This window comes from Lissotriton vulgaris, unplaced genomic scaffold (genome assembly GCF_964263255.1).
Source record: "Lissotriton vulgaris unplaced genomic scaffold, aLisVul1.2 SCAFFOLD_293, whole genome shotgun sequence".
Lineage (NCBI taxonomy): Eukaryota > Metazoa > Chordata > Amphibia > Caudata > Salamandridae > Lissotriton > Lissotriton vulgaris.
The window spans coordinates 1,854,295-1,881,731 of record NW_028254211.1 but is presented as its reverse complement, the minus strand read 5'-3'; the positions used below and the strand labels follow the sequence as shown (position 1 = coordinate 1,881,731).

Genomic DNA, 27,437 nt, shown 5'->3' with positions numbered 1-27,437 from the left:
TTTCCTTTTCACTGCTACTGGATTCTGTTATAGACCCTCGTCCCTCGCTTGCTTTAAGGCAGAGCAGGGTCACACTGGTTGCTGGAGAAATCTTGCTGCAGGCAGTAAAAGCAGGGTGGTGCCGGTTCTAACCAGCTGTTGTTGTGCCGATGGCTGGCACAATGACGTACATGGCGCTGAGAGAAGGGAAATCCCGAGAGAAAGTGTCTCTCTTCAAAGGATTTCCCTTCCTGCTACAATGACGTCATGGCTTAAGCAGTGCGCGGGCATGCTCACCCGAAACACCAACAAAAACCAGGATGTCTGGTCACCCTACCTTTGACCTTTGAGGGCCGAAAATAGAGACCCCTTTTGAGGCCCCCTCAAAAAACGGGGTGCTTAGACCCCCCAAGTAAAGCCCTGGTGCACCTCCAAGAGCCCTTATGGCTTTCAGAGCATATGGGTGCCTAAAAATACCCTAAACCTAAACACTGAATAGTCTCCGTCTGTAGTAATCTAGTTAATCGGTAGATCGAACAAATACAATTAATTTCTTACCCTTCGGGGATCCATGTTTATGATTTTAGAAATACTGCAGGCATTGCTTTCACATGTATTCCTCATCTGTTTTTGGGTTACAGCCCCAACCCTGGATTAACTTGTGCTGCAGAAATGCTTATCCAAGTATTATCCAAGAACTTCAGTGAGAGAGAAGACTCTTTACTGCTAATGGAGTTGGGAAAATACTCTATGTGAACACAATCTTTAGTGTCCATAACCAGTTGTAGGGCTTGATCAGAGGCAGAGCATGTGGTGGTAAACTTGTGCTGTAAAGACACCGAAATGAGAAGTCGATAATGATTTCTCCACTTCTGAGATCAGCTAGGTTTGACGTAATGCACTTTCTAACCTTATGTGTAGACGAAATCATCAAGGCAGAATTCCTGCAGCAGTATCATGTGACATTTCCTTTTCAATAGTAGGAATGCTCCAGTTTTGACTGCAGACCTGCAGTGTTCAAAGACGTCTTACATACTGGTTGAATCTCCTATTTGGAGGGGATGGAAAGCATCCCAAGCAGTTTCTGGAATAAGCAGAAATGATCCTCCTCAGTCATGTTCTTGCAAGGTGCTCAAAGGGTCTAAAGGTGTAAGACAAGAAACTGGTGGTGGTAACAGTTGTAGTAGGGCTGCATGACAGAGTGGCCTCGGTAAGGATTGGGGCGGGTTGGGAAAGCTCACACCTGTCTAATTTGCCGAATGGTATGTTGTGATATATTTATAATATGTTTTCACTTAAAAGTGTTTTAAACCCATTCATTCATTTCTTCTAAAGTGATAGTCAAAACACCTTAGAGATTTTAACATGAAGGCAATGGTAAAATCCAGTAGTTCACATGCATACATTACGGGAACTGAGCCTTGTTTGTTTTACTGACTACCATTTTTTATATTATTATTTTATGAGTTGAGGAAATACACTCAAAGGTACATTATAAAGTGAGCAAACTAGGTAAGTAAATGCAAGTAAATCCATAGAAGTGGATAAAGGTGTTCTTGGTCTTTTGCCTCCTGACATCAGCTATTTGCAGATCATTTTTCATGTCTTACTCTGGGACTGTTACTCCAATAAGCTGTTTTACTTTTGAACGACTTTTCATCAGTTGCAATGTAAATAACTTTATAATGCTGCTAATTTACCTTACAGAAAGATAAACTGCTTTTTTTGCCCTTATCTCAACACGACCTGCTTGTTAAGGAGACCGTATTTCGTTGTTTTTTTTATTTTCTGTATTCTAGTCACCTTGGCCTAACTGTATATGCCTTTGCTGTGTCTAGTGTGCTGTGCGTGCCGCCACCGAAGGAAGGATCTTGCTGCTGGAAGGGTTGGAGAAGGCTGAACGCAATGTCTTGCCTGTGTTGAACAATTTGCTGGAGAACCGTGAGATGCAGCTCGAAGATGGACGCTTTCTCATGTCATCCGAGCGTTATGACAAACTGCTCATGGTAAGATATTCCGCTTTCTCACACACCTTGATTGAGACATTCTACAGATTTGGGATTTTCCCTTGTTAAAAATCAGCATCTGTAATAAATTATCCGCTTTCACACACACAAGAAGTCCCAGACCTCTGATCTGGTATTACAGTATCTACGACTGCCATCATATATGTTAAGGATTAGATTTTTCTGATGATTACTAATTTTTGGCCAGCAGTATTCGAGATTGTTGGGACTGGTCCATATTTGCTGTCCAGCTGTTTCTTCTATTTTGCCCTCTAAGGTGCCATCCCTTCCCTCTAATTGGTGGTATTGGATAACCAAATTTACCTTCAAAGGAGGCTATGAAGTTTTCAGTTCTCTCTAGGGCAGCAAGTATTTGAGCTCTGCCTTGTGTCTCAGTTGCTGTAGGTCTGATTTGTACTGATTTGCTCTTTTCTCTTGTTCTGCTCTACTAGCAGCACTGAAGGTCTCCAATGCCTCCATTGTGTGTTCTACAATTAAATGAATGGGCATATGATAACCACAAGTGCTGTTAAGAGTCCTGGCACTCAGTGTACCCGTGCTTCATATTGAGCTTAAAATAATGCAGCCATCTTGGTTGACTGCTGCCCACTCCTCATAACCAAGATGTCTTTACATGCTTTGGATCTCAAAATCTAGTCACAGGAAAGCGGTGCATGCTGACCACACTTGTCTCTGTCTGCAAAGGATAAATGCTAGTAGCATCATTTTTGCAGCAGTGTTCGAAATGTACTTGCTGAATCAGTCCATTATGTCATTCACCAGGCAGTGTCAAAATAATTTGTTTGACAGAAGAAATAAGTTTCTTTAGAACAATTTACTAAATTAGTAGTCTTTAGACGCTTTCCTCTACTTCCAAAAGTCAATCAACTTGTTTTCTTGTCAACAAGTATACTTGAACTTGGTGAACATAAAAATCTTTGAAGATTTTTGACATTTTAGTTCACTTTCCTTCCTGTTGTCAGTGAGTGGAGGGAATTCAAATCTTGTGAATTGACCAGCGGGCATTTGCCCATTTGGTTATGTACATGAGTAGCCTTAGTAGAATTGACTTGTAAACATTATTTGGAGAGATATTGTGGAGGTATTGATTCTTCTTATTAAGTCGCTAGATATTTCCTCGGAGATGCATTTATGGTGATTGATGTAACACCCCTGGCCACTTCTGCAGTGCAGTATCTTCTTTTATTTCCATGAATAACTCAGTGCTTTACTCATAGACATAGGCCATTGGCAAAGTTAAACCCTGAGCTTATAGGACATGAACACTTATGGAGTTATATCTTGGTGAGATTTGAGGGGAGAAGTTCCTTAGTTTAAATAACAAGCCAACCTAATTCTTTGTTTCTGGATTCTGTTGATTAGGACTCACTGGGTCAAATCACTGGCACGTGATCAGATGTTGAGGGTCATTTTCATTTGTGAGTGGATGCTGGGTACAAAAAAAAATTGTCTTTTTCATTGAGTTATAATCAGCTTTGTTCAAGCTACACTCAACCATGCATCATGATTTAAAACTGTTGTGAGTTCCCGTCCACCCCTAACAAGAGGGATGAGTGGTCAAAACATGATTTGAAAGTGAGATCATAAGAAACTGCGATTCTCAGTGGATGTTTAATATGTATGTTGTTGGTGACTGGTGATAGAGCTAATTCCTTTGAGATAACATAGTTCAAGATTTGTGAATAACTGTAATGAAGCGCCCCTCTGACCCATGTGCAGCTTCCTTCCATGAATAACATAAACCATTTAAGACCACGTAATATATTGGCCACTTCTTTGGGTATTCATTCTTGTAGTGAATCATGGGCCGATTTGGTGAATACTGCCTTTTCAGTGAACCTTTCTTCAGAGAAGTAGCAGTGAGGTGTGCCTTCCATGTCAGAGCTAGAAAACCCAGCATATTCACTAGATAATGCCTTTCATATATGCCCTACATCTGGAATCCTTACTATCCATTAGTGAAAGAACTTCTACAAACTAACCATAGAGATATCTTCCTACATTACAAATAATATTTGTTGTGTTCAGCAGAGGCCACTACTGGGAGGCCAGTTTGTTTGTAGGCAAACTTCTAGACGCACCATGCACAAAAGTCCCTCTCTCCCCTCTGATAAGTTTGTTAAGGAGACCTAGAAGGCTCAACTTCCTTCATTTTTTTATTCACATTCTGTGGCATGTTCATTACGGAGTCACTGAAAATTGTGAATTCTGATGGACACTTCTCACAGCAGATTCCTCGCTGTGTGACCATCTCTAAGGTGTCAGTCTGGATCTGTAAGATTTTTCAGCATATCCCCTACACACCAGTAGGTGATGTGTGGCTTCACATTAACTCCACTCCACCCTGGAAGTGACGACCGGAGCCAAACATAAGTTCCTTTTTTTTCTTAAAGTTTAGTCTGTGTGTAAGGGAAATGTGACCCCTTAAACCACAGGCTTTAAGCCTTGCAGGGACAAGCAAATGTCTGTGACAGATTACCATGATGTATGCCTCTGGCTCTAGGGCTGGGCGAGTGTGCCCTGATGATGCCAAAGGCGATCTAGGACCGCTAAGCTTTATGTCACAGAACATCACCAGAAATAGAGGAAAGGCTGCTCCTGCTCGAAGTCGAAGCCTCGGACCCTTCACGTTGTCAGGGTCTTTCCTGCAACAGATCTTCGTTGCACTCCAAGTCTTCAGGTAGGTCCAAGTCAGAGAGTAAACAAAAGAAGTCCAAGCAGGTCCCATCACAGCCTCATCACTCTCCCTCTGAAAATTTGAGAGGATGCCAAGGGGCTCCACAGTCTTGTTCCTGTTCCCCTACTGAGGAACCGATTCCTCAACTGATTCCGATACAACTTAAATTCCTATGTCAATCAATGATGGCGCAACGGATCACATCATTTAAAGATACCATGCTTAACATCTTCACTCCCTTACCAGCTCCCTACATCTGGATTACCACCGGCGTGTCTGCCCTTGCTAGCGGCAATGCCTTCTGAACCCACTTCAGGTTAAATTCTGAATCCAGAGCCTATTCCACACCCAACACCATGAGCCTCGCTGGTTTTTGCTGTGTACATGCTGGCCCCAACGCCACCGACAGTTATAGGAGGACTCCAAACTCATTGTGCTATCCGGATCAGAACCAAACCTGTCCCCACCTTGTACAAAGCTGTGCTCGAGTTCAGTGCTTTCTCTAGAAGTTGTCATCTTCAACAGCTTTTGGTTAAGATTCTGACCAGGGCCAAACAGCATTTGGTGATGATGGTGATGGTGGGGAGGTGTTTTCCCCACAATATGATAAAGACAACCTTTACTTGGACCTACAAGAGGCCAATACATTAAACACATCCCCTGACATAGAGTTGGTGTCCCCCCAATCCTTCAACTGAAATATTTGTCCTCTCCATGGTCATTAGAAGGACTACAGAAGTGTTAGACTTCCAAGTTCCCTACAGTGGAGGTGATAACGAATGTGTTTATGGACGTATGGTCAAAACCTTGCTCATGTCCTCTGGTCAATAGAAGATTGGTATGTTGCCACAGGTTATCTCCAGGTGACACGCCACTGCCTTTTTAAACCTACATTCTCCTCCAGAAAGCCTGGTAGAGACCTCCACCAACAGGGTCAACCCAAACTCTTTCCCTGCAATCCATCCAGGTAGGGAGTCAAAGAGAATGGAGGCCTCCGTAAAGAGAATGTTTTCTTCTGCCAGCCTTGCCCTCAGAACCATTAGTGCAAGCTGCTTGCTGGGGCACTACTCCCATGCCTTATAGGATACTGTGGCTAAACTTTTACTGAGAGTCTCAGAAGAATTTCGAGCAAAGTTAACACCAACTATTCATGGTGGCCAGGATGAGGCCACATATACCATCCTCTCTGGACTGGACACAACTGACTTCCTAGACAGCTCAGTGAGCGCAAGCAATGGGCTGCGGTGCCACGCGTGGATAAAATCCACAGGACTTTCAGAGCATCACTGATTGATGTGCTCTTCAATGGGTCGCACCTCTCTGCCAAGAAGGCTGGCTCTGCCCTGTATCAATTTAAAGAGAATAGAGCAATTGTACACTCCTCAGGCTTTGCATGCCAGCAAGGCAATATCCCTAACAATTTCACCGCTTTCAAGGCATCACCGAGGGTCTTGCGTTTGGACAAAGTCAAGTTCCTGCACAGTGCAACAGATACTCTAGCCCTTTTAAGGCTGTGGCAGGTGGGACCAGCTGGCAACATCCAGGTCATCACATCAGGGGCAACAAACCGATCCCTCCTCCTCAACTTTCTCAAAGCGTTTTTTTTTTGCTCTTAATCAATGAATCAGTCAAGCGGTATTTATATAGTGCAGCTTATCACTATGACTGTATCCAGGCTCTGTGCTGCCGTCTCAGTCAAAAAGACAGGTCTTGAGTCCCTTCCTGAAGTGTGACAAAAAGGGTGAAGTGTGGAGGGTGTTCCAAGCTTTGGCGGCAAGATGGGAGAAGGAGCGTGGTATCTGTGCGAGGGAGAGGTGAGAGGAGGTTTTCTGGTAGCTAAATAGAAAGCAAGAACTACCCTGCCAGAGTTAATTGAATGGTCCCATCAAGGGATCCAAAGCGGTACATCACACAAATTCAATACGTCTTTTTATTAAATTGTAATTCATATGTGGAATCCATATAGAGACTTTAGAACATATATACAGACACAGAGGAAACATCAGGCTAAATATGTGTCATTGATTAAAATTCAAGCAGAAAAATTTGTTTATTCACGTCCCACACGCTCCCACAGTCATTCGCTAAACATACATTCACTTCTCAATCTCACTCACTATAGAAATAATACAGTCACACACATGCAATCATAAGGGTACATTAGGGCCTGCAAATGACAGATTCAATAGCTGCTACGGCTGAAGAGACAACATGGAATCAAAGAAATTAGGGTGGAGTGATATAACGTGGACTACACTTGAGGCCATCCATGTGGGTCACGCCAACGCGCGTTTCAATGCAAGATCGGTTTGTATGTGTGTATGTCCCCCCCCCCAGGTCTTCCTTGCCCTGATGAAGATGCAGCTCAAACTGGCCTTGCATTGAAACCTGCTTTGTGGGTGGGCTATGTGACCAGTTGTTTGAGACCGATGTTGTTCAATCTTTCCAGTAGGTCGGTGGAGTTGGTATCGGTGGGTTTATCCAGATGGAAGTTGAGGTCTCCCAGGAAGACTAAGTGTTCGGAATCCATGGCGGTCAGGGTGATGAATTTGGTGATGGCGTTGCTGAGGCCGGTCCGTGGTCCTTGCAGTCTGTTGGCGAGGGTGCCTCCAATGGTGGTCTTGTCATTGGTGCAGAGCTGGAAGTTCAGGTGTTCCATGCGTGGTTGCATCATCATTGATGGTGAATGTGATCAATTCCTTATGTACGATGGCAATTCCACTTCCGTGTCTGTTGGCGTGGTCACAGTGTTTTATCTTGTAGCTTAAGGGTGTTGCAGTGGCGATGTTGGGGGCTGAAGCGGGGGTGATCTAGGTCTCTGTAATGAAGGTCACATTGAGAGAAAGTGAGGAGATGGTGTCCCAGACTTTGGTGGCTTGTTTGCAGAGTGATCTGGTATTGATCAGGACGCTGCTGAGTTGTTCCGGGGAGGTCTCGGTCAAAGGGGCTTTCGTGGCTGTGGTTGCCTCTGAGGTGGAGGTGAACCGGCAGCGGATGCTGGTGAAAGGTCCTTTTGTGGAGCAAAGCAATGCCAGACAGCAGCCGTTGTTGTGTCTGTTGTCCAGGGCATGGAGTTCTGTTGTGGAGTATCTTTGGGGGTGCATAGGGCATGGTTCCTGGCGCTGGGTGCAGTCCAGGCGTGGACGGGTGGAGACAGGCTTGCTTTTGGCATGCCTATGGTGGGCCAGCAGTGCACCCACTGCGAGCGTCTGTTCAGCGGGCTCCATTGCTAGTCAAGGAACACAATGAAAAATACTAACAAATAATATACTAACCATAAAAGACTCACAAATAATATACTAACAATCAAAGATTAACAATGCACCAGAAGTCGGACAGATATGATGGCAATTCCCAGGAAGTGGCCTGCTGGACTGAACTGGTGGTCTTGGGTGCTGTGGGCTGGGCCGCAGTCACCGGGAGCTAGGCAGCGGTAGCAGAGGAGAGTCAAAGTGACCAAGGGTCAGAGACTACTCTCCCTTAGCGGCACATAGCCACTCTGTGGAAGGGAGGATCTCCCGATTTTCTCCACTGATAGCATGCAATAACATCTGACAAGTGGGTCCTGTTGATAGTTCTGCAGGGTTACACCTGCCATTCCTTCCCATCCTGCAGCCTATTCTACCCTCATCAGATCAGCCCTCGGAGGACCATTTGACCTTTTTTCTGCAGGAAGTCCGGGCTCTTTAGTACAAAAGAACCATAGAGAGGGTTCCAGCATCTGAAATAGGGACTAGATCCTCCTGTTATTTCCTGGTGCTGAAGAATGACAGAGGATTTCATCCTATTTTCGATCTTCATCCTCTCAATTGTTTGCCAAAAAAATCAAGAGGCTCACATTGGCCCAAGTTTTACAGACCCCCAGACCCCGACCACAGTTCAGCGACTCCATCGCTGACTTCGTCAGAACACACACACTCGCCTCCACAGACTACATCCACCTCGGGGACCTGAAATTCCACCTCAAGAACAACAACGACACCAACTCCTCCACCCTGATTGACAACCTCGCCAACCTCGGATTCAGACAGATCGTCACAACACCCACCCACTCTGCCGGCCACACGCTTGACCCTATCTTCTTCGCAAGCTCCGACGTCTCCTTCAGCCACACCACCGAACTCCATTGGACCGACCACCGCTGCATCTGATTCACCTTCCGGAAACCTATCACGCATCACCACACTCAACAGATCCCTTGCCTCTGCTGGAGCAAAGTCACCGAAGACCAGCTAACCACCACCCTCTCCAGAGCCCATCCTCCGACTCCACCGTCCCCGACAACGCCACCCGCAACCGAGGACAGTGGATCGACAACTGCGCCAACACTCTCGCCTGATCAAGAAACCCTCCAACAGACACACCAGCAATAAAGCCAGCTGGTTCACCTTCAGACCTCCAAGCAAACCTGCTGAAAACTAGAGAAGAAATGGCACCGTGATCAAACACCGTACAGTTACGCAGCCCACAAGAACGCCACCCGCAGACACCATCGCCTCATCAGATCCGCCAATTGGGCCTCCTTCAAAGACCACCTAGACAACATCGCACACAACAGCAAAGAGCTCTTCAACATCGTGAAGGCACTCTCCAACCCCAGCTCCAACACCAACAACATCCCACCTTCGCAAGACCTGTGCAACTCCCATGCTACCTTCTTCATATCGCAAGATCACAAACATTCACTACAGCTTCAACGTCATGACCTCCATGACAGCCACGGAGACCTCCGACCCCCAACCCCACGACCACCATCCACACCGACCCACTACTCTCCTGGACCAACATAAACGACGACAACAACATCAAAATCATGAACACCATCCACTCTGGCTCTCCATCAGACCCATGCCCACACCACATCTTCAACAAAGCCAGCACCAGCATTGCACCCCATCTCCGCCAAGTCATCAACATCTCCGAAGCCACCGAGATCATCTACGGCGTACCCCAGGGCTCATCCCGACATTGTTCAACATCTACATGGCACCGTTCGCCCACGTCGCCCGACTGCACGACCTCAACATCATCTCCTACGCCGACGACACCCAGCTGATCCTCTCCCTCACCAAGGACTCATTCACCGCCAAAACCAACCTCCACAAAGGAATGAAAGCCGTCGCCGAGTGGATGAAGAACAGCTGTCTTAATCTAAACTCGGACAAGTACAATACTAGAAAAATTCCCTCATGACCTATCTACTTTTTATTTACCAAAATTGTTTGTATATTTCATATTGCATATTATTCAAACACAACAACATCAGGACGAATTCATATAATTTCTTCAGTATGTTTTTATTTCATCATCATTTCTTTTTCCTTTTCAATTCTTTTCTTATAAAATATTTTTAGGTCTCGCCTGTCGATGCGCATGCGCATCGAGCAAGCGAGACTATGGGGGCTTATCCACTCTTTATCCACTGCAAGGAATCGTGGCGATTCCTTGCAGTGCCCGTGACTTTTAAGCTCAATGCGCATGCGCATTGAGCTTAAAAGCGCGTGCACGTCCGTCTTGTTTTACCCGCTCCGCCCCCTCCCCTTCCCGCCGTGTCGCATTTCTCCTCCCCCCTCCCCTCTCTTCCCTCCGTCTTGTTTGTTTATTTTACCCGCTCCGCCCCCTCCCCTTCCCGCCGTGTCGCATTTCTCCTCCCCCTCCCCTCTCTTCCCTCCGTCTTGTTTGTTTATTTTACCCGCTCCACCCCCTCCCCTCCCCGCCGTGTCGCATTTTTTTAAAAATCCCCACTTCCCTCCTACCCCCCATCAATGCCAACACTGACGCCGTGCTAAAGCCCGCTCTCCCTGCTCCGCCCCCTGCTCCGGCCGAGACGCATTTCTCCTCCCTCCTCCCCCCTCCTGGGTCAGGTTACCCTGCTTTCTCTTTCGCTTTTTTTCAACCACATTCCACCATGGACTGGGACTTGGAGGAAAAAGAACTTCCACTACAGGCACATTCAGAAATATCTTGCCACGTTCTGACGTGTTCCCTATATTCAACAATTTGGAATAACATCTCCACCCAATTCAGAAGAACTCGCCTGAAGTTAAACACCTTTTGGTGGGTGAACTGCAATTGGGTATGCCCCTCCTCAGCAGCGCTTATCCCAAACTTTCTCCTAATCCGGTAAGCATTTTACAAAAGCGAGTGCGCCCGCCAGGCTCTGGAATGTTTTGTGTCCACCGTGCCCATGTTTACAGCCTGCGACCGCCATGATGCTTTTCCCCTTCCCACTGCCTTCTTCGCACTTTAGTGAATGAGCATTTTTCCAAAAATAAAAGCAGCCAGATTTCTGACTGGTTTAGGTTAGCAGGGGATCTCGTTCACCACCCTAGGGTTTGAAGAGGGTTGTATGCAAGAGTTAGATTTTTGAATGATGCAAACCTGTTTAATGTGTGCATATCTGTGACGCCTCATTTGAGGCGCGTTGTGATTTTTTTTTTATTCTTGTGCTTGAAGTAAATAAGAGAACATTTCATGGAAATGACACCTGTGTTATCTACAGTAAGCAGAAAACCGGATACCAAGGGAACGGCTGAGCATGAGTGTATAATTAATCATCCTGGCCGCGGGCCTCTCTGCTGCCTCATTCTAGATCTACCTGTATACTGTTGTTTACAGAGGTTGAGAAATTATATTGTCAGATATTATCAGCTCGCTCACGTCCTATATATTTCGCAAGTGAAATTTCAACCTTGTGTTCTCTACGTCTTTGTTTAATCATGTGTATATTTAAAAGTATTTAGTGCAGTTTTATACTGTAGCATGGCCGATCATGTGTTTGCAATTTGGCAGGGAAAACCTTTTTTTCTGTAAGGTCTTACTGCTGAGCTTGATGGTACGTCTTGCAGCTCAGAAACCCACTCACCCTCACTCACCCTCACCCTCAACCCCTCACCCTCACTCACCCTCAACCCCTCACCCTCACTCACCCTCAACCCCTCCCCCTCAACCCCTCACCCTCACTCACCCTCAACCCCTCACCCTCAACCCCTCACCCTCACTCACCCTCACTCACTCACCCTCAACCCCTCACCCTCACCCTCAACCCCTCACCCTCAACCCCTCACCCTCAACCCCTCACCCTCAACCCCTCACCCTCACTCACCCTCACTCACCCTCAACCCCTCACCCTCACTCACCCTCAACCCCTCAAACTCACCCTCACTCACCCTCACTCACCCTCAACCCCTCACCCACCCTCACCCTCACTCACCCTGACCATCACTCACCCTCAACCCCTCACTCACCCTCAACCCCTCACTCACCCTCACTCTCACTCATCCTCACTCACCCTCAACCCCTCACCCTCACTCACCCTCACTCACCCTCACTCACCCTCAACCCCTCACCCTCACTCACCTCACCCTCAACCCCTCACCCTCAACCCCTCACCCTCAACCCCTCACCCTCAACCCCTCACCCTCAACCCCTCACCCTCAACCCCTCACTCACCCTCACTCTCACTCATCCTCACTCACCCTCAACCCCTCACCCTAACTCACCCTCACTCACCCTCACTCACCCTCAACCCCTCACCCTCACTCACTCACCCTCAACCCCTCACTCACCCTCACTCTCACTCATCCTCACTCAACCACCCTCAACCTCACTCACCCTCAACCCCTCACCCTCAACCCCTCACCCTCACTCACTCACCCTCAACCCCTCACCCTCAAACCCTCACCCTCACTCACCCACCCTCAACCCCTCACCCTCACTCACTCACCCTCAACCCCTCACCCTCACTCACTCACCCTCACTCACCCTCACTCACCCCCTCCCCCTCGACCCCTCCCCCTCAACCCCTCACCCTCACTCACCCTCACTCACCCTCAACCCCTCACTCACCCTCAACCCCTCACCCTCAACCCCTCACCTACCCTCACCCTCACTCACCCTGACCATCACTCACCCTCAACCCCTCACTCACCCTCAACCCCTCACTCACACTCACTCTCACTCATCCTCACTCACCCTCAACCCCTCACCCTCAATCACCCTCAACCCCTCACCCTCACTCACCCTCACTCACCCTCAACCCCTCACCCTCAACCCCTCACCCTCAACCCCTCACCCTCAACCCCTCACTCACCCTCACTCTCACTCATCCTCACTCACCCTCAACCCCTCACCCTCACTCACCCTCACTCACCCTCACTCACTCACCCTCAACCCCTCACCCTCAACCCCTCACTCACCCTCACTCTCACTCATCCTCACTCAACCACCCTCAACCTCACTCACCCTCAACCCCTCACCCCCTCACCCTCACTCACTCACCCTCAACCCCTCACCCTCAAACCCTCACCCTCACTCACCCACCCTCAACCCCTCACCCTCACTCACTCACCCTCAACCCCTCACCCTCACTCACTCACCCTCACTCACCCTCAACCCCTCCCCCTCGACCCCTCCCCCTCGACCCCTCACCCTCACTCACCCTCACTCACCCTCAACCCCTCACTCACCCTCAACCCCTCACCCTCAACCCCTCACTCACCCTCACTCTCACTCATCCTCACTCACCCTCAACCCCTCACCCTCACTCACCCTCACTCACCCTCAACCCCTCACCCTCACTCACTCACCCTCAACCCCTCACCCTCAACCCCTCACTCACCCTCACTCTCACTCATCCTCACTCAACCACCCTCAACCTCACTCACCCTCAACCCCTCACCCTCAACCCCTCACCCACTCACCCTCAACCCCTCACCCTCAAACCCTCACCCTCACTCACCCACCCTCAACCCCTCACCCTCACTCACTCACCCTCAACCCCTCACTCTCACTCACTCACCCTCACTCACCCTCAACCCCTCCCCCTCGACCCCTCCCCCTCAACCCCTCACCCTCACTCACCCTCACTCACCCTCAACCCCTCACTCACCCTCAACCCCTCACCCTCAACCCCTCACTCACCCTCACTCTCACTCATCCTCACTCACCCTCAACCCCTCACCCTCACTCACCCCCACCCTCACTCACCCTCAACCCCTCACCCTCACTCACTCACCCCCTCACCCTCAACCCCTCACTCACCCTCACTCTCACTCACCCTCACTCAGCCTCAACTACTCCCCCTCACCCTCACTCACCCAAAACCCCTCACTCACCCTCACCCTCACTCACCCTCAACACCTCATTCACCCTCACCCTCACTCACCCTCACCCTCACTCACCCTCAACACCTCACCCTCAACCCCTCACCCTCACTCACCCTCACTCACCCTCACTCACCCTCACTCACCCTCACTCACCCTCACCCTCACCCTCACTCACCCTCACCCTCACCCTCACTCACCCTCACTCACACTCACCCTCACCCTCACACAGTGCAATAGTTCTCAGACCATTTCAGTTAGAGCTTTTAGAAATGTTTATGGCTTTTTTTATTTGTAATACTTTAGCATTGGCTACAGGAAACAAAAATGCTAAACATTTACAAAAAAAACCCATAAACAATTCTAAAAGCACTAACTCTAATGGTGTGAGACCTATTGCATTTCCAATGCTTGTTATCCATTGTATCTATAATACGTACATTATTTTGGAGAAAAACTCATATTACAAAAAGCGCAATTACAATTTCATAACACATATCCCCTTGGCTATAAAAGCACACCAATACTAACCAAAACTCCATTCACTCAATATCATTCATTCCAATTCATAACCTTCCACACACACCAAATACATGCAGTATCTGAACAAATCTTGATTTGTGGGGCAGAAAATTGTCTGCCTAACTATGAACCATAAGTTGCAAAATGTGGTTCCACGCAAGGTCGACGTGCGTTTCGGTGGATTATCCACCACCTTCCTCAGGACCTATGCAGATACAGACGGTGCGGACAATATTCAGAAAGAAACAGACGATAGCACACATGGGTGGCGCCTATGTTCTACTGAGGTGGAGAGGTGTCGACCTGTAGCTGCTCAACTCCACTAGGCGTGTAATTGTCCGGATCCATTCTGGCACCTGTGGCTATTCACAAGGTGAGGAATCTCCACTTAAGTGGCAGCATACACAACTAGGGAACCCAACATCAACATGATTATCACAGCTCATGTTACGCAATCACTCGCCGGCACACTCCACATCAATGGAAATGAGGGGGGGCAGGGATGTCATTATAGGTGATTGTGCTTTTGCGAGCCAATAGGCAGTCTCCCGGAAGGCCAATACCCTTCTTGCTGGAATCAGCTACCACCAACTGTGACTATTGTCATGGACTGATCATGGAGACAGTAGTCACTCACATTGTAAGGAGGCCCACTTACACAACAAAGTACAAGGCTATCCTGTTTTCCTCAGAACCTGGGTTAATTTAATGCCAGCCAATAGTTGTGGTCCAGTAACTGCAAGCACCTTAATATTACAGGCAGAGAACCCCCAGGTGAGTGCGAAGATGTTAAGAACAATCAACCAGCACCACTTAAAATATTGAAGCAAGGCTACTTGCTGGAGCCTTTTACTTCTGACGCATTTGGCGAGTAACAGTAGCCATCGCAGTTGAATTGTAAAAGCCTTAAGGTGACCGATTGAACCCACTAAAGCTCTCTCACCCGTAAATTTAGGGTGCTTCCATTTACTGTCTCTCTTGACGATCAATTACCAGATTGGATTATTGGAGTGGAATCGTCAACGAATACATTTGTCTGTATCACTCTTGGGCTGTTTAGTACAAGGCGGTACTTTTGACTGAACCAGCCCCAATTGTATATTGCTGAGGCGACAAGCCAAAGATAAATGATTTAATATTTTGTATTTGTATTTCGCGCACACTTTTCTGCCCGAGCACTTTGCACACATTTTGCACCGAGCATCCTATCAAGATTATGTTGTTTCTCTGGTGAGATATGAAATGAACTGCCTCTTGTTGTTTATGTGTATACTTCTATTCCAGGCCTGGTTGGGATGAACATTGATCCGGCAGAGCCTATTTTCAGATATGTACCGGACTCAATTGATGAGCAAAATGCTGTTAAATGTAGAGCATTGATCAGAGATCGCAGAATGATAAAATAAGGAGCAGGTTTTCACAAGAACACTGCACCAAGGTTCATATGACCGTGCATATACAAATACTTTTCCCTGGTCCTAGATCCTCTCTCTTTATAGGTCCTGTTATGGAATTGCTAAAACAAATCAGCTTTTCGCCCTCAAATTGTAGAAGGACTGTGTATTCTAGTCCCTATTTAACCAATCGCTGCTATCCTGGCAGCTGACAACTGTTCATTTTACCCCTGAAAACTTTGCTACTTCAGTTGTGAATTAAACATGCAGCATTTCACATCTGTATGTTCATGTTAAGTTAAGTACCACTGAATGAACTTATCATTTTCCCTACTTGCCAGCTTTGCAGTTGATAGTAACCTGGGGCGAGATGTACGACAGATTTTTGCATGCGCAATTGGGTTTTAGACCCGTTTGCGCATGCGAAAGACCTGTGGGCCATGTACTAACCCTATTTTTCGAGTCGCTAATTAAATAGCGACTCGCAAAAAAAGGTTAGCGACTCGCTATTAGTAGGGGGCGTTCCTATGGCGTCCCTTCCTAATATCGAGTCTGAACCCTATGTATGAATGCTTTGCGACCTCACTTGCGGTCGCAAAACACTCGCAGATTACCACCCTTTTCAAGAGGGTGGTAAACCATTCGCAAATGGGAAGGGGTCCCTTTTGTGAATGGGTGCGCAATTTTTTTTTCAGAGCTGGCAGTGGTCCCATGGACCACTACCTGACCTTAAAAATTAAGCAAAAACTTTTTTTTCGTTTTTTTAAAAAGCATCCCATTTTCTTTTTTAAAAAACAACAACAAAAAACGACTGCTTTATTTAAAAGCTGTCCCAGGCATTGAGGTCTGCTGACCCCAGCAGGCCGATTCAGAAAAGGGGGTGGTGATGAACAGAGTATCTGAATTAAGCAGAACACTCGTACCCAGTCAACAGATCAGGGCTTGATCCATCACCGTTTTTTAGCTCACTGCACCATCCCAGCTCAGAACCTGGCTACATGCAAATTAGTCTGTCCCTGGCCCAGTGCATCATGGGAACAGGGCAGACCAAACTACCAAGCCAATTCTTATACTGGAAAGGAAACAAGCTTCCGGGGACCGGTTTCTGGCATTACAGCCGTCTTCGGCCCGGCTTGCTTGAATCCTGATGGTGCAGTGAGCAAGGGACTCACATCTGAGTATACCCTCCACGCTTATGGTGGACAAAACGATTCAGAAAAGGGGGTGGTGATGAACAGAGTATCTGAATTAAGCAGAACACTTGTACCCAGTCATCCGATCAGGGCTTGATCCATCACCATTTTTTAGCTCACTGCACCATCCCAGCTCAGAACCTGGCTACATGCAAATTAGTCTGTCCCTGGCCCAGTGCATCATGGGAACAGGGCAGACCAAACTACCAAGCCAATTCTTATACTGGAAAGGAAACAAGCTTCCCGGGGACCGGTTTCTGGCATTACAGCCGTCTTCGGCCCGGCTTGCTTGAATCCTGATGGTGCAGTGAGCAAGGGACTCACATCTGAGTATACCCTTCCACGCTTATGGTGGACAAAACGATTCAGAAAAGGGGGTGGGACCCCAGCAGGCCACCATCCCTGAGAGTGCCAGACATTTCAAATGGGTTTGCAAATTGCGACAGACTCATTAATATGCATGAGGTATGCAATTTGCGACCCCATTGGGAATCGCAAACAGTGTCTCAGACACTGTTGTACATTGACAATTGTGACTCACAAATTGCGACTCGCAATTTGGTGCAGCTTGCGAGTCACAATTGCCAATTACATCTGGTCCCATATCTCTAATAGTCATAAGGGGCACATGTACAAAATTTAGGAATTGCAATTTCCTATTTGTGATTCTTACCGAATAGCAATTACGAAATTGCAATTCGTAATGTAAGAAAAATGTAAAGTTTTCAATAGTGGTTCCTAATGGGTTGCAAATTGACTTAACTCATGAATGTTAATGAGACAGGTTGCAATTTGCGACCCATTAGGAATGATAGATATCACATGAATGGTGGCCTGCTGGGATCAGCAGACCACCATATCTGTGATTGCTTTTAAAAAAAGTAAACGTTTTTTTTATATACATCCCCTTTTCCTTAACCCGTTAAGCTCGCGCAAACATTCCGCCCAAGTGCGGACGTTCGATTTCGCTAACGGGATTCGGACGTCCAACGGTCGTGCGCAGCACTAGCGAGGTAGTGCACGCGACGACCGTTGGACGTTCGAAGCACTCAACGGGTTAAAGGAAAAGAGGATGTGTGTAAAATGAAAAATTTAACTTTTAAGTTTCATTTCTTTAAGAGTAGGCAGTGGTTGGTGGGATCACTGCCCTCTTAAAACCTTTATTTTACAATACTCAAAGGGGAAGGGGTCCCCTGGGGATAACTTCCCATTTGAGATTGGTTACCACTACCTTTTATAGTCGGTAAAAAATTAATGTTTTTGAACATAATTTAGTATTTGGAAGGGAAGCCCTAAACACGCCCCTTCCAAACACCAAATTGCCGAATACCGACTCACTAAGCTACAGTGTGATTTGTAATTTGGCATTTGTACATATGAAAAAGCAAAAATGTTTTGTACATGTGGTCCATAGTTCCATCGTGTGGTAAACTGATTGAAGTGTTCCTGACTGGGATTTAAAAAATGTAAATGACTACATGAATTAAGCTGTTTTCATTTTCTCTTCCATCCCCCACCCTACCACCCCACCAATCGCCCCCATAGCTAATTTCGTTTACTTTCTAAACGGATAAACAGACTATATAGATGTGTGTTAAGTTATCCCAGAGAACCGGAGTTGGTGCGTTGTATGCTGATTATTTGAGTATTGGACACCAACTTCAGTCCCACACTCTGCTCCTAACAGGGAACTCCCTTTGTTGTCAGATACTGGATATATTATAGCTAAACCCTGGAACTTCTTATTTTGAAAGTTATTTTTATTTCTAGATTTGGAAAGTGATTTTAGAGTAGTGAGTTATGTAAAGCCAAGACAGATATTTTTTGCTACCATGTTTTTTTGGCCCCACAGCATGACAGTGCACCACCTACGCCAGCATCTACTTCCAGGGCCAGGGTCTGTAGCCAGAACTCAAGAGGAGCTAAAACAATGTCCTGCTGAGTGGATGGATTCAGTACTGCACCAGAGACAAGCACATTTACTCCTGTGAGCACGACCGTAGAGCAGGGAGCAGTTTACTGTAATACATACAGTAATTAACAGTGGCTTTTTCAAGAAAGCAAATCAAAAACAATCTTCTTGAAATGGACGCTATACCATGCTTTCGGTGACTTCTATCTATCTGTCGCAGCAATGTAATAACAAAATCACTGTGGTATGCCATAGTTTTCTTCTGTATTGTATTTGTGTTTTATGTAAACATCAGTAAGCATACGTAGCCTAGGACATCATTTAGCATGGCCAGGTACATGATCTCGCATATTTGAATGTCCACAGTGAGGAACAATCACTAGCACAGGCAGTAGCATAGCTAGCCATTCAAAGAGAGCAACATGATAGCTAAGCAATGTGCCTTATTAAGTTTAACACCCTCTCTGCCTGAATGCACAGAATCAGAAAACATGATAGGAGATGATAACAACTCCTATCATTTTAGCTTTAGGGGCTGCAGTTTGGGAGGAACTCATTTGGGAAGGCTGAACTATATTGCCTTAAATGGAATTGTTGTTCCCAGAGCAGAAGTTCTGTCTTGCCGGGATTACGTTTTTTACAATTGTGGTTCACCCAGAGTAGCATGGCAGACAGACAATCCTTCAGCCAGGAAGCAGATTCTGGGGCCTAGTGATATAATCTGATGATGATCTGAGCATCATAAACATGGGATAATGCTTTAAGTCCTAATGCCATCATCAGCTGGCATAAGGTAATAGCATAGATGTTAAAAAGTTAAGTTGAAAATGAGAAGCCCTGCTCGACTGTGCATTGAACAGCAGCCTTTTCAGAAGTGAATGGAGGTAGTGACAGTAGCTGGGCACAGATGGATGCACAGTATTTAAACCAAGTAATAGCTGTGCCTTGGATGCCAATCTTAGCCATGCAGTTCATTAAAGCAACACAATCCACCATGTCAAATGCGACGAAAGATCTGGGTTTCTGTGTCTCCTTTGCTTTGGATCAACAACATTTTTTCAATTGCCAGAAAAATAATTGGTTCAGTCTCCGGACCTGAGCTGGCTTTAATGTTGGCTTCCATTAGTCCAAGATGTTGGACTCTTCCAGTAACGTCGAGATCTGAGCTGCCACAGACCGTCTCTAACCCTTCATTGAGGGCTGGCTGAAATGTAATTGGGCAGCAGCATGTTTGGACATCGGGAGTTAAGTTTCTTTTTTCAAGGGGGTGGACCGTTAATCCTACCTTCCACTCATATAGAACACTGCCCAGAGATAGGCTGAAATGAAACTGCTCAGTAACAGGGCTATGTAGGAAAGTGCTCTTTTTTGATACGGTCAACCCCACATTTTGCCTGGTGTCTGATACAATTTTGACAGAAACACATTGGGTTGCTGCTATTCAGGTCCCCAGTGCCAGATCTCTTTCCCTAAAACTATACAGTTGTTTCCCAGTGGGCAAGACCTTTAGCACCCCTGCAAGTCCCTACTAAATCGTACTCCTGGTACATAGGGCATGGGTACTAAAGAGCGTCCCTAGGGGCTGCAGCATGTATAGTGCCACCCTAAGTGACCACACTCATGTAGACTGTGTGAAATGGTGCAGACAAAAGCGAAAATCCAACATGGCATACATCCTGTGTGCAATGCCTGCTGACACTGTTTACAATATATGTAAGTCACCCTACAGCGGCCTTTCAGCCCTAAGGCAGGGCGCCTTATATTGCATGTGTGGACATATCTGCATGAGCAGATGTACCCCTGTGATGTCTAAGTCGATTCGTAGACCTTGCAAGTGAGCAGGGCAGCCATCTTGAGTATATGTACTGGGCAATGGTGATTACGAGTTCCCCAGTTACATCATGGCTTCACTGAAACCAAAGGTGTTTGGTATCGAACACCAGGTATTAATAAACCTACACTGGTTCCAGTGGTGTATTTATTAATACATGCACCCAAAACTATCCTAGTCCTCTAATCTGCTGGCTGACTGGTACCATCCATCCTACCTCCTGAGGCATGCTTCTGACCCCTTAGCAGAGGTCAGGAACAATGCATGCTCTAGCAGGAGGTGTTTACACTACCTTCAGCAGGATGGCTAGTAAATCAGCACACCAAGGCCAGAGGCTTCAAAGCCTTTGCTGCCTTTGATATGCAACCCTGGCATCTCTCAGAACTGGGAGATGCCACCCCCTGCCCTAAGGCCCATTTGGTACCAGGAGAGGTGGAAAATTAGTTATGTGAGGAGGTATGGAGCACACCCAGGCCAGGCACGCCCCTGAGGTGATCTGCCTGATGTGCCCTAAGCTAGGAAAATTCCGCCATCTTGGTGATAGCAGAATTAGGAAAACTGGGACAGGGTTAAGCCCACTTCCCACTGGAAGTGATCATATAGGGGGCATAGTGACTCCAAGGGTAAGTAGTCCATTGACTATTACTCTCCACTTCCCTAAAGCCCCTACATTAAATATTTAAGTGGCCCCCTGACATCATAACTTTAGATTCACCTGACTAAAGAAGAAGACACTGAAGATCAAATCAACAGGAGAACTGAAAACAGCTGTGGACTTGACAATTGCAAAGACCTGACCCGCCCTGCAGCTGTACATCCTCAAAAAGTATTAGGGGGGTTGTCAGTACTTCAAAAACCAGCCAGCATCTCCCTTGGAGTGGAGGACCACTACCCTGCATCCTGCAGGCACCGGCCACGACGTCCGGTTCTAAGAAGCTGCTGACCACTGGGTCCACCAATGCAGTAGCCGCCTAGGGGGTCAGCGTACTCAAAGAGCTCAGATCCGTCTCCCTACCAAGCCTGGAGATACCAGGACCCCTTTGAGCCTCCCTGCACATATACCTGTGGTACCAGACCCCTTGCCGTGACCAACATTTGTATGTAGTCGAATCCAGACTCCAACAATCTGAAGACCGACCAGCCAATAAAGGACATCAGTTCCACAGAGTCTGGCACCAAGAGTGGGCCTGTTTTGTCCCCCTTTTCAGGTTCAGACCAAGAACCGTGACCTCCTACGACACACAAGAACAAGTCGACCAAAACCCTCTGCACCTGAGCTTCCCAGCCTGGGTCCACGAACACTGACAGCCCCTCTTGCTTCCAGGACCCTCACAAACTGAGCCCCTTTGTTGGGATCTCCTGGACTGGTCCCCAACTTCCCCTTTGCAGCCTATTTCTAGGTGCCCCCTCCCCTGTTTGCCTACGGTAGTGTGCACAAGGCTGCCAACCCATCCAGCACCTCTGCACCCGGTCACACCAGGGCAGGCAAAACCGAACAGCTGGTGGAACTTAGGACCTTTGTCCCCTAATGCAGCACGACCTAAAGAGGACCCTCGAAATCCTTTTGCAAAAACCTGTTTGCAGTAAATGTTCTTCTCTCTATAGGAACGCAATACAGCATAAAAACGCACTGTTTACCAACATTGCTAAAAACTGTAAAAAGTTATAACTTGAAAAGTCCTTATCCAATTACGAAGCTCTTGGTCTTTAAATATTTATAAAAATATGTTTTCTTTTTTAAATTGGTGTGGATCTCCTTCATGAATGAGTATAACATTCATTGACTCTGTGTATGCAACAAATACCTAACTCTCCCCTCTGATAACCATAAGGCTGCTCAACCAAACTACCACAAATATTATTGTGATTGTGGTTTAGAACTGTCACAACAGGTTTCATGAAGGAGGAGATGACGCAAACGTCTGCTGAGTTAGGAGTCTCAATGATTTTTTAACCAGAAAGTCTGTTTCAACTTTCGTCATGGTTGTTTTATATTGCATACATTGGTGGGTATATGCAAATGCATTTGTGCTGGAGTAAGATCTCCAGTGATGCTCAGCTTGACCGGCCATTAGCTTAAGTTTTCTAAGGCACACACAGAACCAAGAGTTTTGCTGGGATTAAATCCTCATGAACACAGTTCGTAGAAACAGTAGGCCTCCTAAGCTTGCACTGGGGTCGTCTTTACATCCTAAAGCCTCCGATTGCTTTCATAAATCTTCAGTGGCTACGAAGCTTTAGAGAGGCCCAACCACATGCGGAGGGAGCAGCCCATTCGCGTGACAGCTGCAGGGCCTTAACTGCTGGTATAATTCATTTATGAAGATAGTCGGTTAGCAATTCTAAAAAGGTGAGATTTGTAATTATTGGGCCCAAAAACGGTAATTTATTTAGTCTCCAGCCATGATAATATGACTACAGTCTAGACATTGTTCACTGCCCAAGGTGACAATGACAGAAGCAATGTCTAGGTTGCATTGGATGGTGTAGAGGCGGATCTATAAAATGTGTAAAAATGAAGTAGCTTGTGATATCTGGATTGTACATAAAAATTTATTTTTCAGTCCTATAATAGATCTATCGGATCAATTTGAGGAAATCTATAAGTCAAGTTGTCCTTACAAATTTAGGCCATGTGCCCAAGTGCTTGCCTAACCTGTTGACATGTATGATCTTGTATTGTGCGGCCGGCGATGCATTAGGAATGGCTGGGTTAGTAGAATCCGTGGCTGCATTACAGTGAGCTGCAGAATGCCACTTTTAAAAAGTCAACAGATCAATGCAGTCCCACTGAGGTCTGGTTAGAGAGTGCCTTCATCTCTATAATATGTGTTGAGCCTTAAGCAGCACGCCAAGAGGCTTCCTGAATGTGTTCCTAATATAAAGTGTTGTTGGTATAGCAGATCACCAGAGGGGCCAAAGGGACTAGGAAGATGTGTACAGAGAGATTAGATCTGACTCTAAGTGTCTAAGTGTCCCCCAAACTGGGCTTGGCAGTTGGTAGTATCAACACTTAAGCCCGGTAAACGTATGTCTAATTCAGAAATGTATATTTATTTAAATGGTGGAGATCTGGAGAGATCATTTTTGAAGATTTAAAAGCTGCTCACAAGTGCATGAAGTCCCCTCTGTAGATGATGTGACTCTGGGAGCGCTTTCCATGGAACGTTCAGAGGGCACTGATGGGTTTGCCTTTAACATGTAATTGGCTCACAGATGGCGCATCCGCTGCACAGATGCGCACCTGTGTCGCTGGAATATTCCACTGCCGCCTTGCACACGCTCGGTGTGTGTAAGAGAGAATAGTGCGCAGAACTTTTGATACTTTCTGTAGGGAGAATGTCACTTGTGCAGCAGCACTACGACGTGCACACTACTCCTTACTTTCTGACCTCTTGGTATGTTTTCTGCACAGAAGTCATACATTCAAAACGCTCTCACAAGTTCTTAACATGAAATGTAAATGAGTTACTCACCATCACAAAACTCAACTCTGCTGGAGATGGCGTCCACCCAGCATGGTTCGTTCCCATGTCCAGGCAATTTTAAAAATACCGGTTGGTGGTAAATTCTTAAAAAGTCATGGAACACTGGCCTCTTTGTCTGAACCACAGGTCGGGAGATTACTTATTGCACCTCTATGGTAAATCTGGGGAGGGTGCCATGACTGGCGCAACTCGCTTCCGCCATAGTGCCAGATGCCTGTGTGTAGCATTATTGTTTTCTACATGATGGGATGAGGGTACTCCATTGTACATGTAGACCCAAGTAGGTGGGTTGCCATGTTAGACAGAATAAGCATTTTGATAGTCATCTCTCTATATGTCACTTTGGTGCTCATTGCTTTCTTGCCTCACAACAAAGGCCATGTGTTGGATTTAGGTCTAGAAACTTTCAATGGGACAGGAAAGGATCCTTTGTGCTCACCTCACTGGTCCTGACCAGTTTCTGTGTAGTCCAATTCATCCTATATCTTGCAAGGAAGCACTACCTTAACCAACATTGTTGCCAAATGTATGGCCGCTACTAACACCTGAACAAAGAATATGTGCTGTGCAGCTGTGGCAGAAGAGGACTGAAGCCCACAGTAAGTTTCAGAGAGTCTCATGGACGGTCTGTTCTGAGAACTACCGCAAGCCTTGTAATAATGTGCGATGCCTTCCATAAACTTGGGACCAGAGCTGAGCTCTGAGAACATTATCGGATGTTTGTTCCAACGGACCAGGCAGAACCTTGAGCAAGATGCACTTGAAAACGATTGGATCTATCACCGAATTCAGGTTTGGGCTCCCACAAGTAATCTACCTTGCTTTTTGGGGGATGATTCCTTTTATCCTACTACACCCAAATGGGCAAAGTCATCACACATTTTATGATGACTTGATTGTCTACCCATTGCCAATCAAGAATGGTAAGATGGCCCCCTGCTCGATTCTGGAAACAACAATATCCTACTTCGATGACTCTTTGCAGGACTAAAAATATTGACCGTGTAGATTATAAAAAAGCGGACAGCTGGTAGTGCATGCCCGAATGACCAATGTCGAGAAAGTGTGGACTCCCTTTAATATGTAAGTAAAGGGACGGGAATGGCCTCACTGCCCTGCACTGCAGGAAAATATCTCATTTGTGTAATATGTCCCAGCAACTGCTTTGCTGGTTTGATATGCCTTAGTTATTGGTAATACTGATAATTATACAACCAGATTTTTTAATCCATTCCAAAAAATTTGATTTGAGTTTGATATGTATTTTCTTTCTGGTGTCTCTATAACACTGTGCCGAAACTTCACAGATAAAGTTTTTAAAATAGGCCTGGGTTTTCACTTAACAGCTAACCTTGTGTACTTCATGAACAGTCACAAGCGGTAGCATAAAAAAGAGCGCCTTAAACATCGGCGGTCGAACGCCAATGCTGGTAGTCTTAAATACACCATACATGCATCTTTAATTCAATAACATACCTTCCCTGCCCCTTTATTTCACTATTTCGCCCTTCGTCACGTTTTTTCTGTCTTTCTCTTACTGTCTTTGCGATGTGTGTGTTTTTCCTTTCGTTCTCGGGAAACGTCTGATGGGAAAAATAAGTGCCGTCCCCAAAAAATAAGTGCTGGTGCCTTTACCAGGTAACCACCTGCTCAAATTAAGCACTGCGGCTGTATAAATGTATAAAACAATATTGTAATGTTAATGCGATGGTCTGTAACTAGAATTACTTTTAATTTCTTTAAGACAATCACTCTTTTAAATTCATATTATCGTGATAGGGCACTAGTCTGTGACATTTAGCATATACAAAATTATAGACTGACATACTGTGAGAACATTTTTCGATTTTACATTTCCTATATTGAAGCAGTAAAGTTGGTGTACTGCTAACTCACTCTCCTCCAGAAAGCACACTGTTGCACATCACTTTTATTCTAAACATATAAATGTGCCACTGTATGCTTCTCTGAACATCAATATCCAAGCGCTATATAATTTAGACCCACAATTATCTGCTTAAATTGAAGCGTATAATTGACTGCAATTCAATTAAAATGTAATGGAACAAGATGTGTTTTTAATTTAGTTTCATCTCGGGAGCAGAATGGGGACATCGATTTTAACTCATTAGGTAGAATTGATTGCGATTATGGAGAACATGCCTGCTTGTACACCTTGCTAATTAGATAATGCCATTAAAACTGCCCCCACCTCCCCCTGGGCCCTCCTGCGTGCTATTATTAGCTTATTAGACTCCTCGCTTGTTAAACCTAATTGTAAGTTGTCCCGGTTTAAGGCATTATTCATTACCAAAAAAAAACCAGCACGCTTTTATTTTTAATTGTTTCTGTGAAATCTAAACCGTGGATACTCGTTGTGTGTCGGACGCCGCTGTATTAGAGGACACATAGCAGTAGGGGGTAGTTGGGTCACATTGGGTGGATTTTTAAAAAGAACTTTGCGTTTGGGACCACGTTCTCACGTATCCTAGCACGGTCTCCACGCTCGGATCAGTTTTCTACCTATGGAAAGCGTGACTGACCTTCAGCTGAAACCACAGTGCACTTGCTTAGATAGAAGACAGAAACGGAGGAGTCTAGGGGTAGGCAGGGTCGTTCCAAATAATGTATGTTATGCACAATAGCAGACCTCATTTAGGGAAGAAATAATATTTCCCTTTTCTATACCAGCCGGAAGACCCATGCAAGTGCTCATCTGCAGGACGCCCATCTAGCGTTTACCTTTTTCATTGGATATAATGATGTGCATGAATATTTACTGTACCATTGGGAGTGATGAGATGGTTCCTATTTTTCAATTCAGATTGAGAGTGGAGTTCGAGGATGGATGTGCTGGTTAGAGATGCCAAGGGTTGTTCATGCTTCTCATTACTCGACGCTGGTGCAGTTTTACCCACTTTTGTTATTGTGAATGAGAACATTGTACTGTGCAGTGTCTCCTAGGGCTGCAGGTCAGTCTCCTGGGACCACCTTTAATGTTAGACTCCCAACCAGTGATGATGGACCCATTAAATTGAAACAATTAGGCACTCTAGCGTGTCTCAATATTCTTCTTTTTTTAAAAAAAAGAACAAAACGTTATTGTGTTTATTGACCCGGAAGCAAATCAAAGAATAACATAACATGTGCATTTGTAAAGTGCACGTTCTCAGAAGGGCCTCTTGGCTTTGAATAACAGATGTTTATTGTTATCCAACTCAATGGTACTCATTTTATCAACCTCAGAAGGATGAAAGGCTGAGTGGGCCAGCCAGGTTTGGAAGCTGTGACCATGAGGTCAAACACAAGC

General features: G+C 46.0%; 1 protein-coding gene across 1 annotated transcript in view; it reads left to right on the top strand.

The window, feature by feature from the left end:
- Positions 1–1,817: 1,817 nt before the first annotated feature.
- Positions 1,818–27,437, top strand: part of LOC147659640 (von Willebrand factor A domain-containing protein 8-like) — a gene marked incomplete at its 5' end in the record, with an annotated part of 1,204,277 nt that continues 1,178,657 nt past the window's right edge. The window contains one exon of the mRNA XM_086951584.1: positions 1,818–1,985. Coding sequence (XP_086807710.1) covers positions 1,818–1,985 — 168 coding nt within the window. The remainder of the gene's footprint in view (positions 1,986–27,437) is intronic.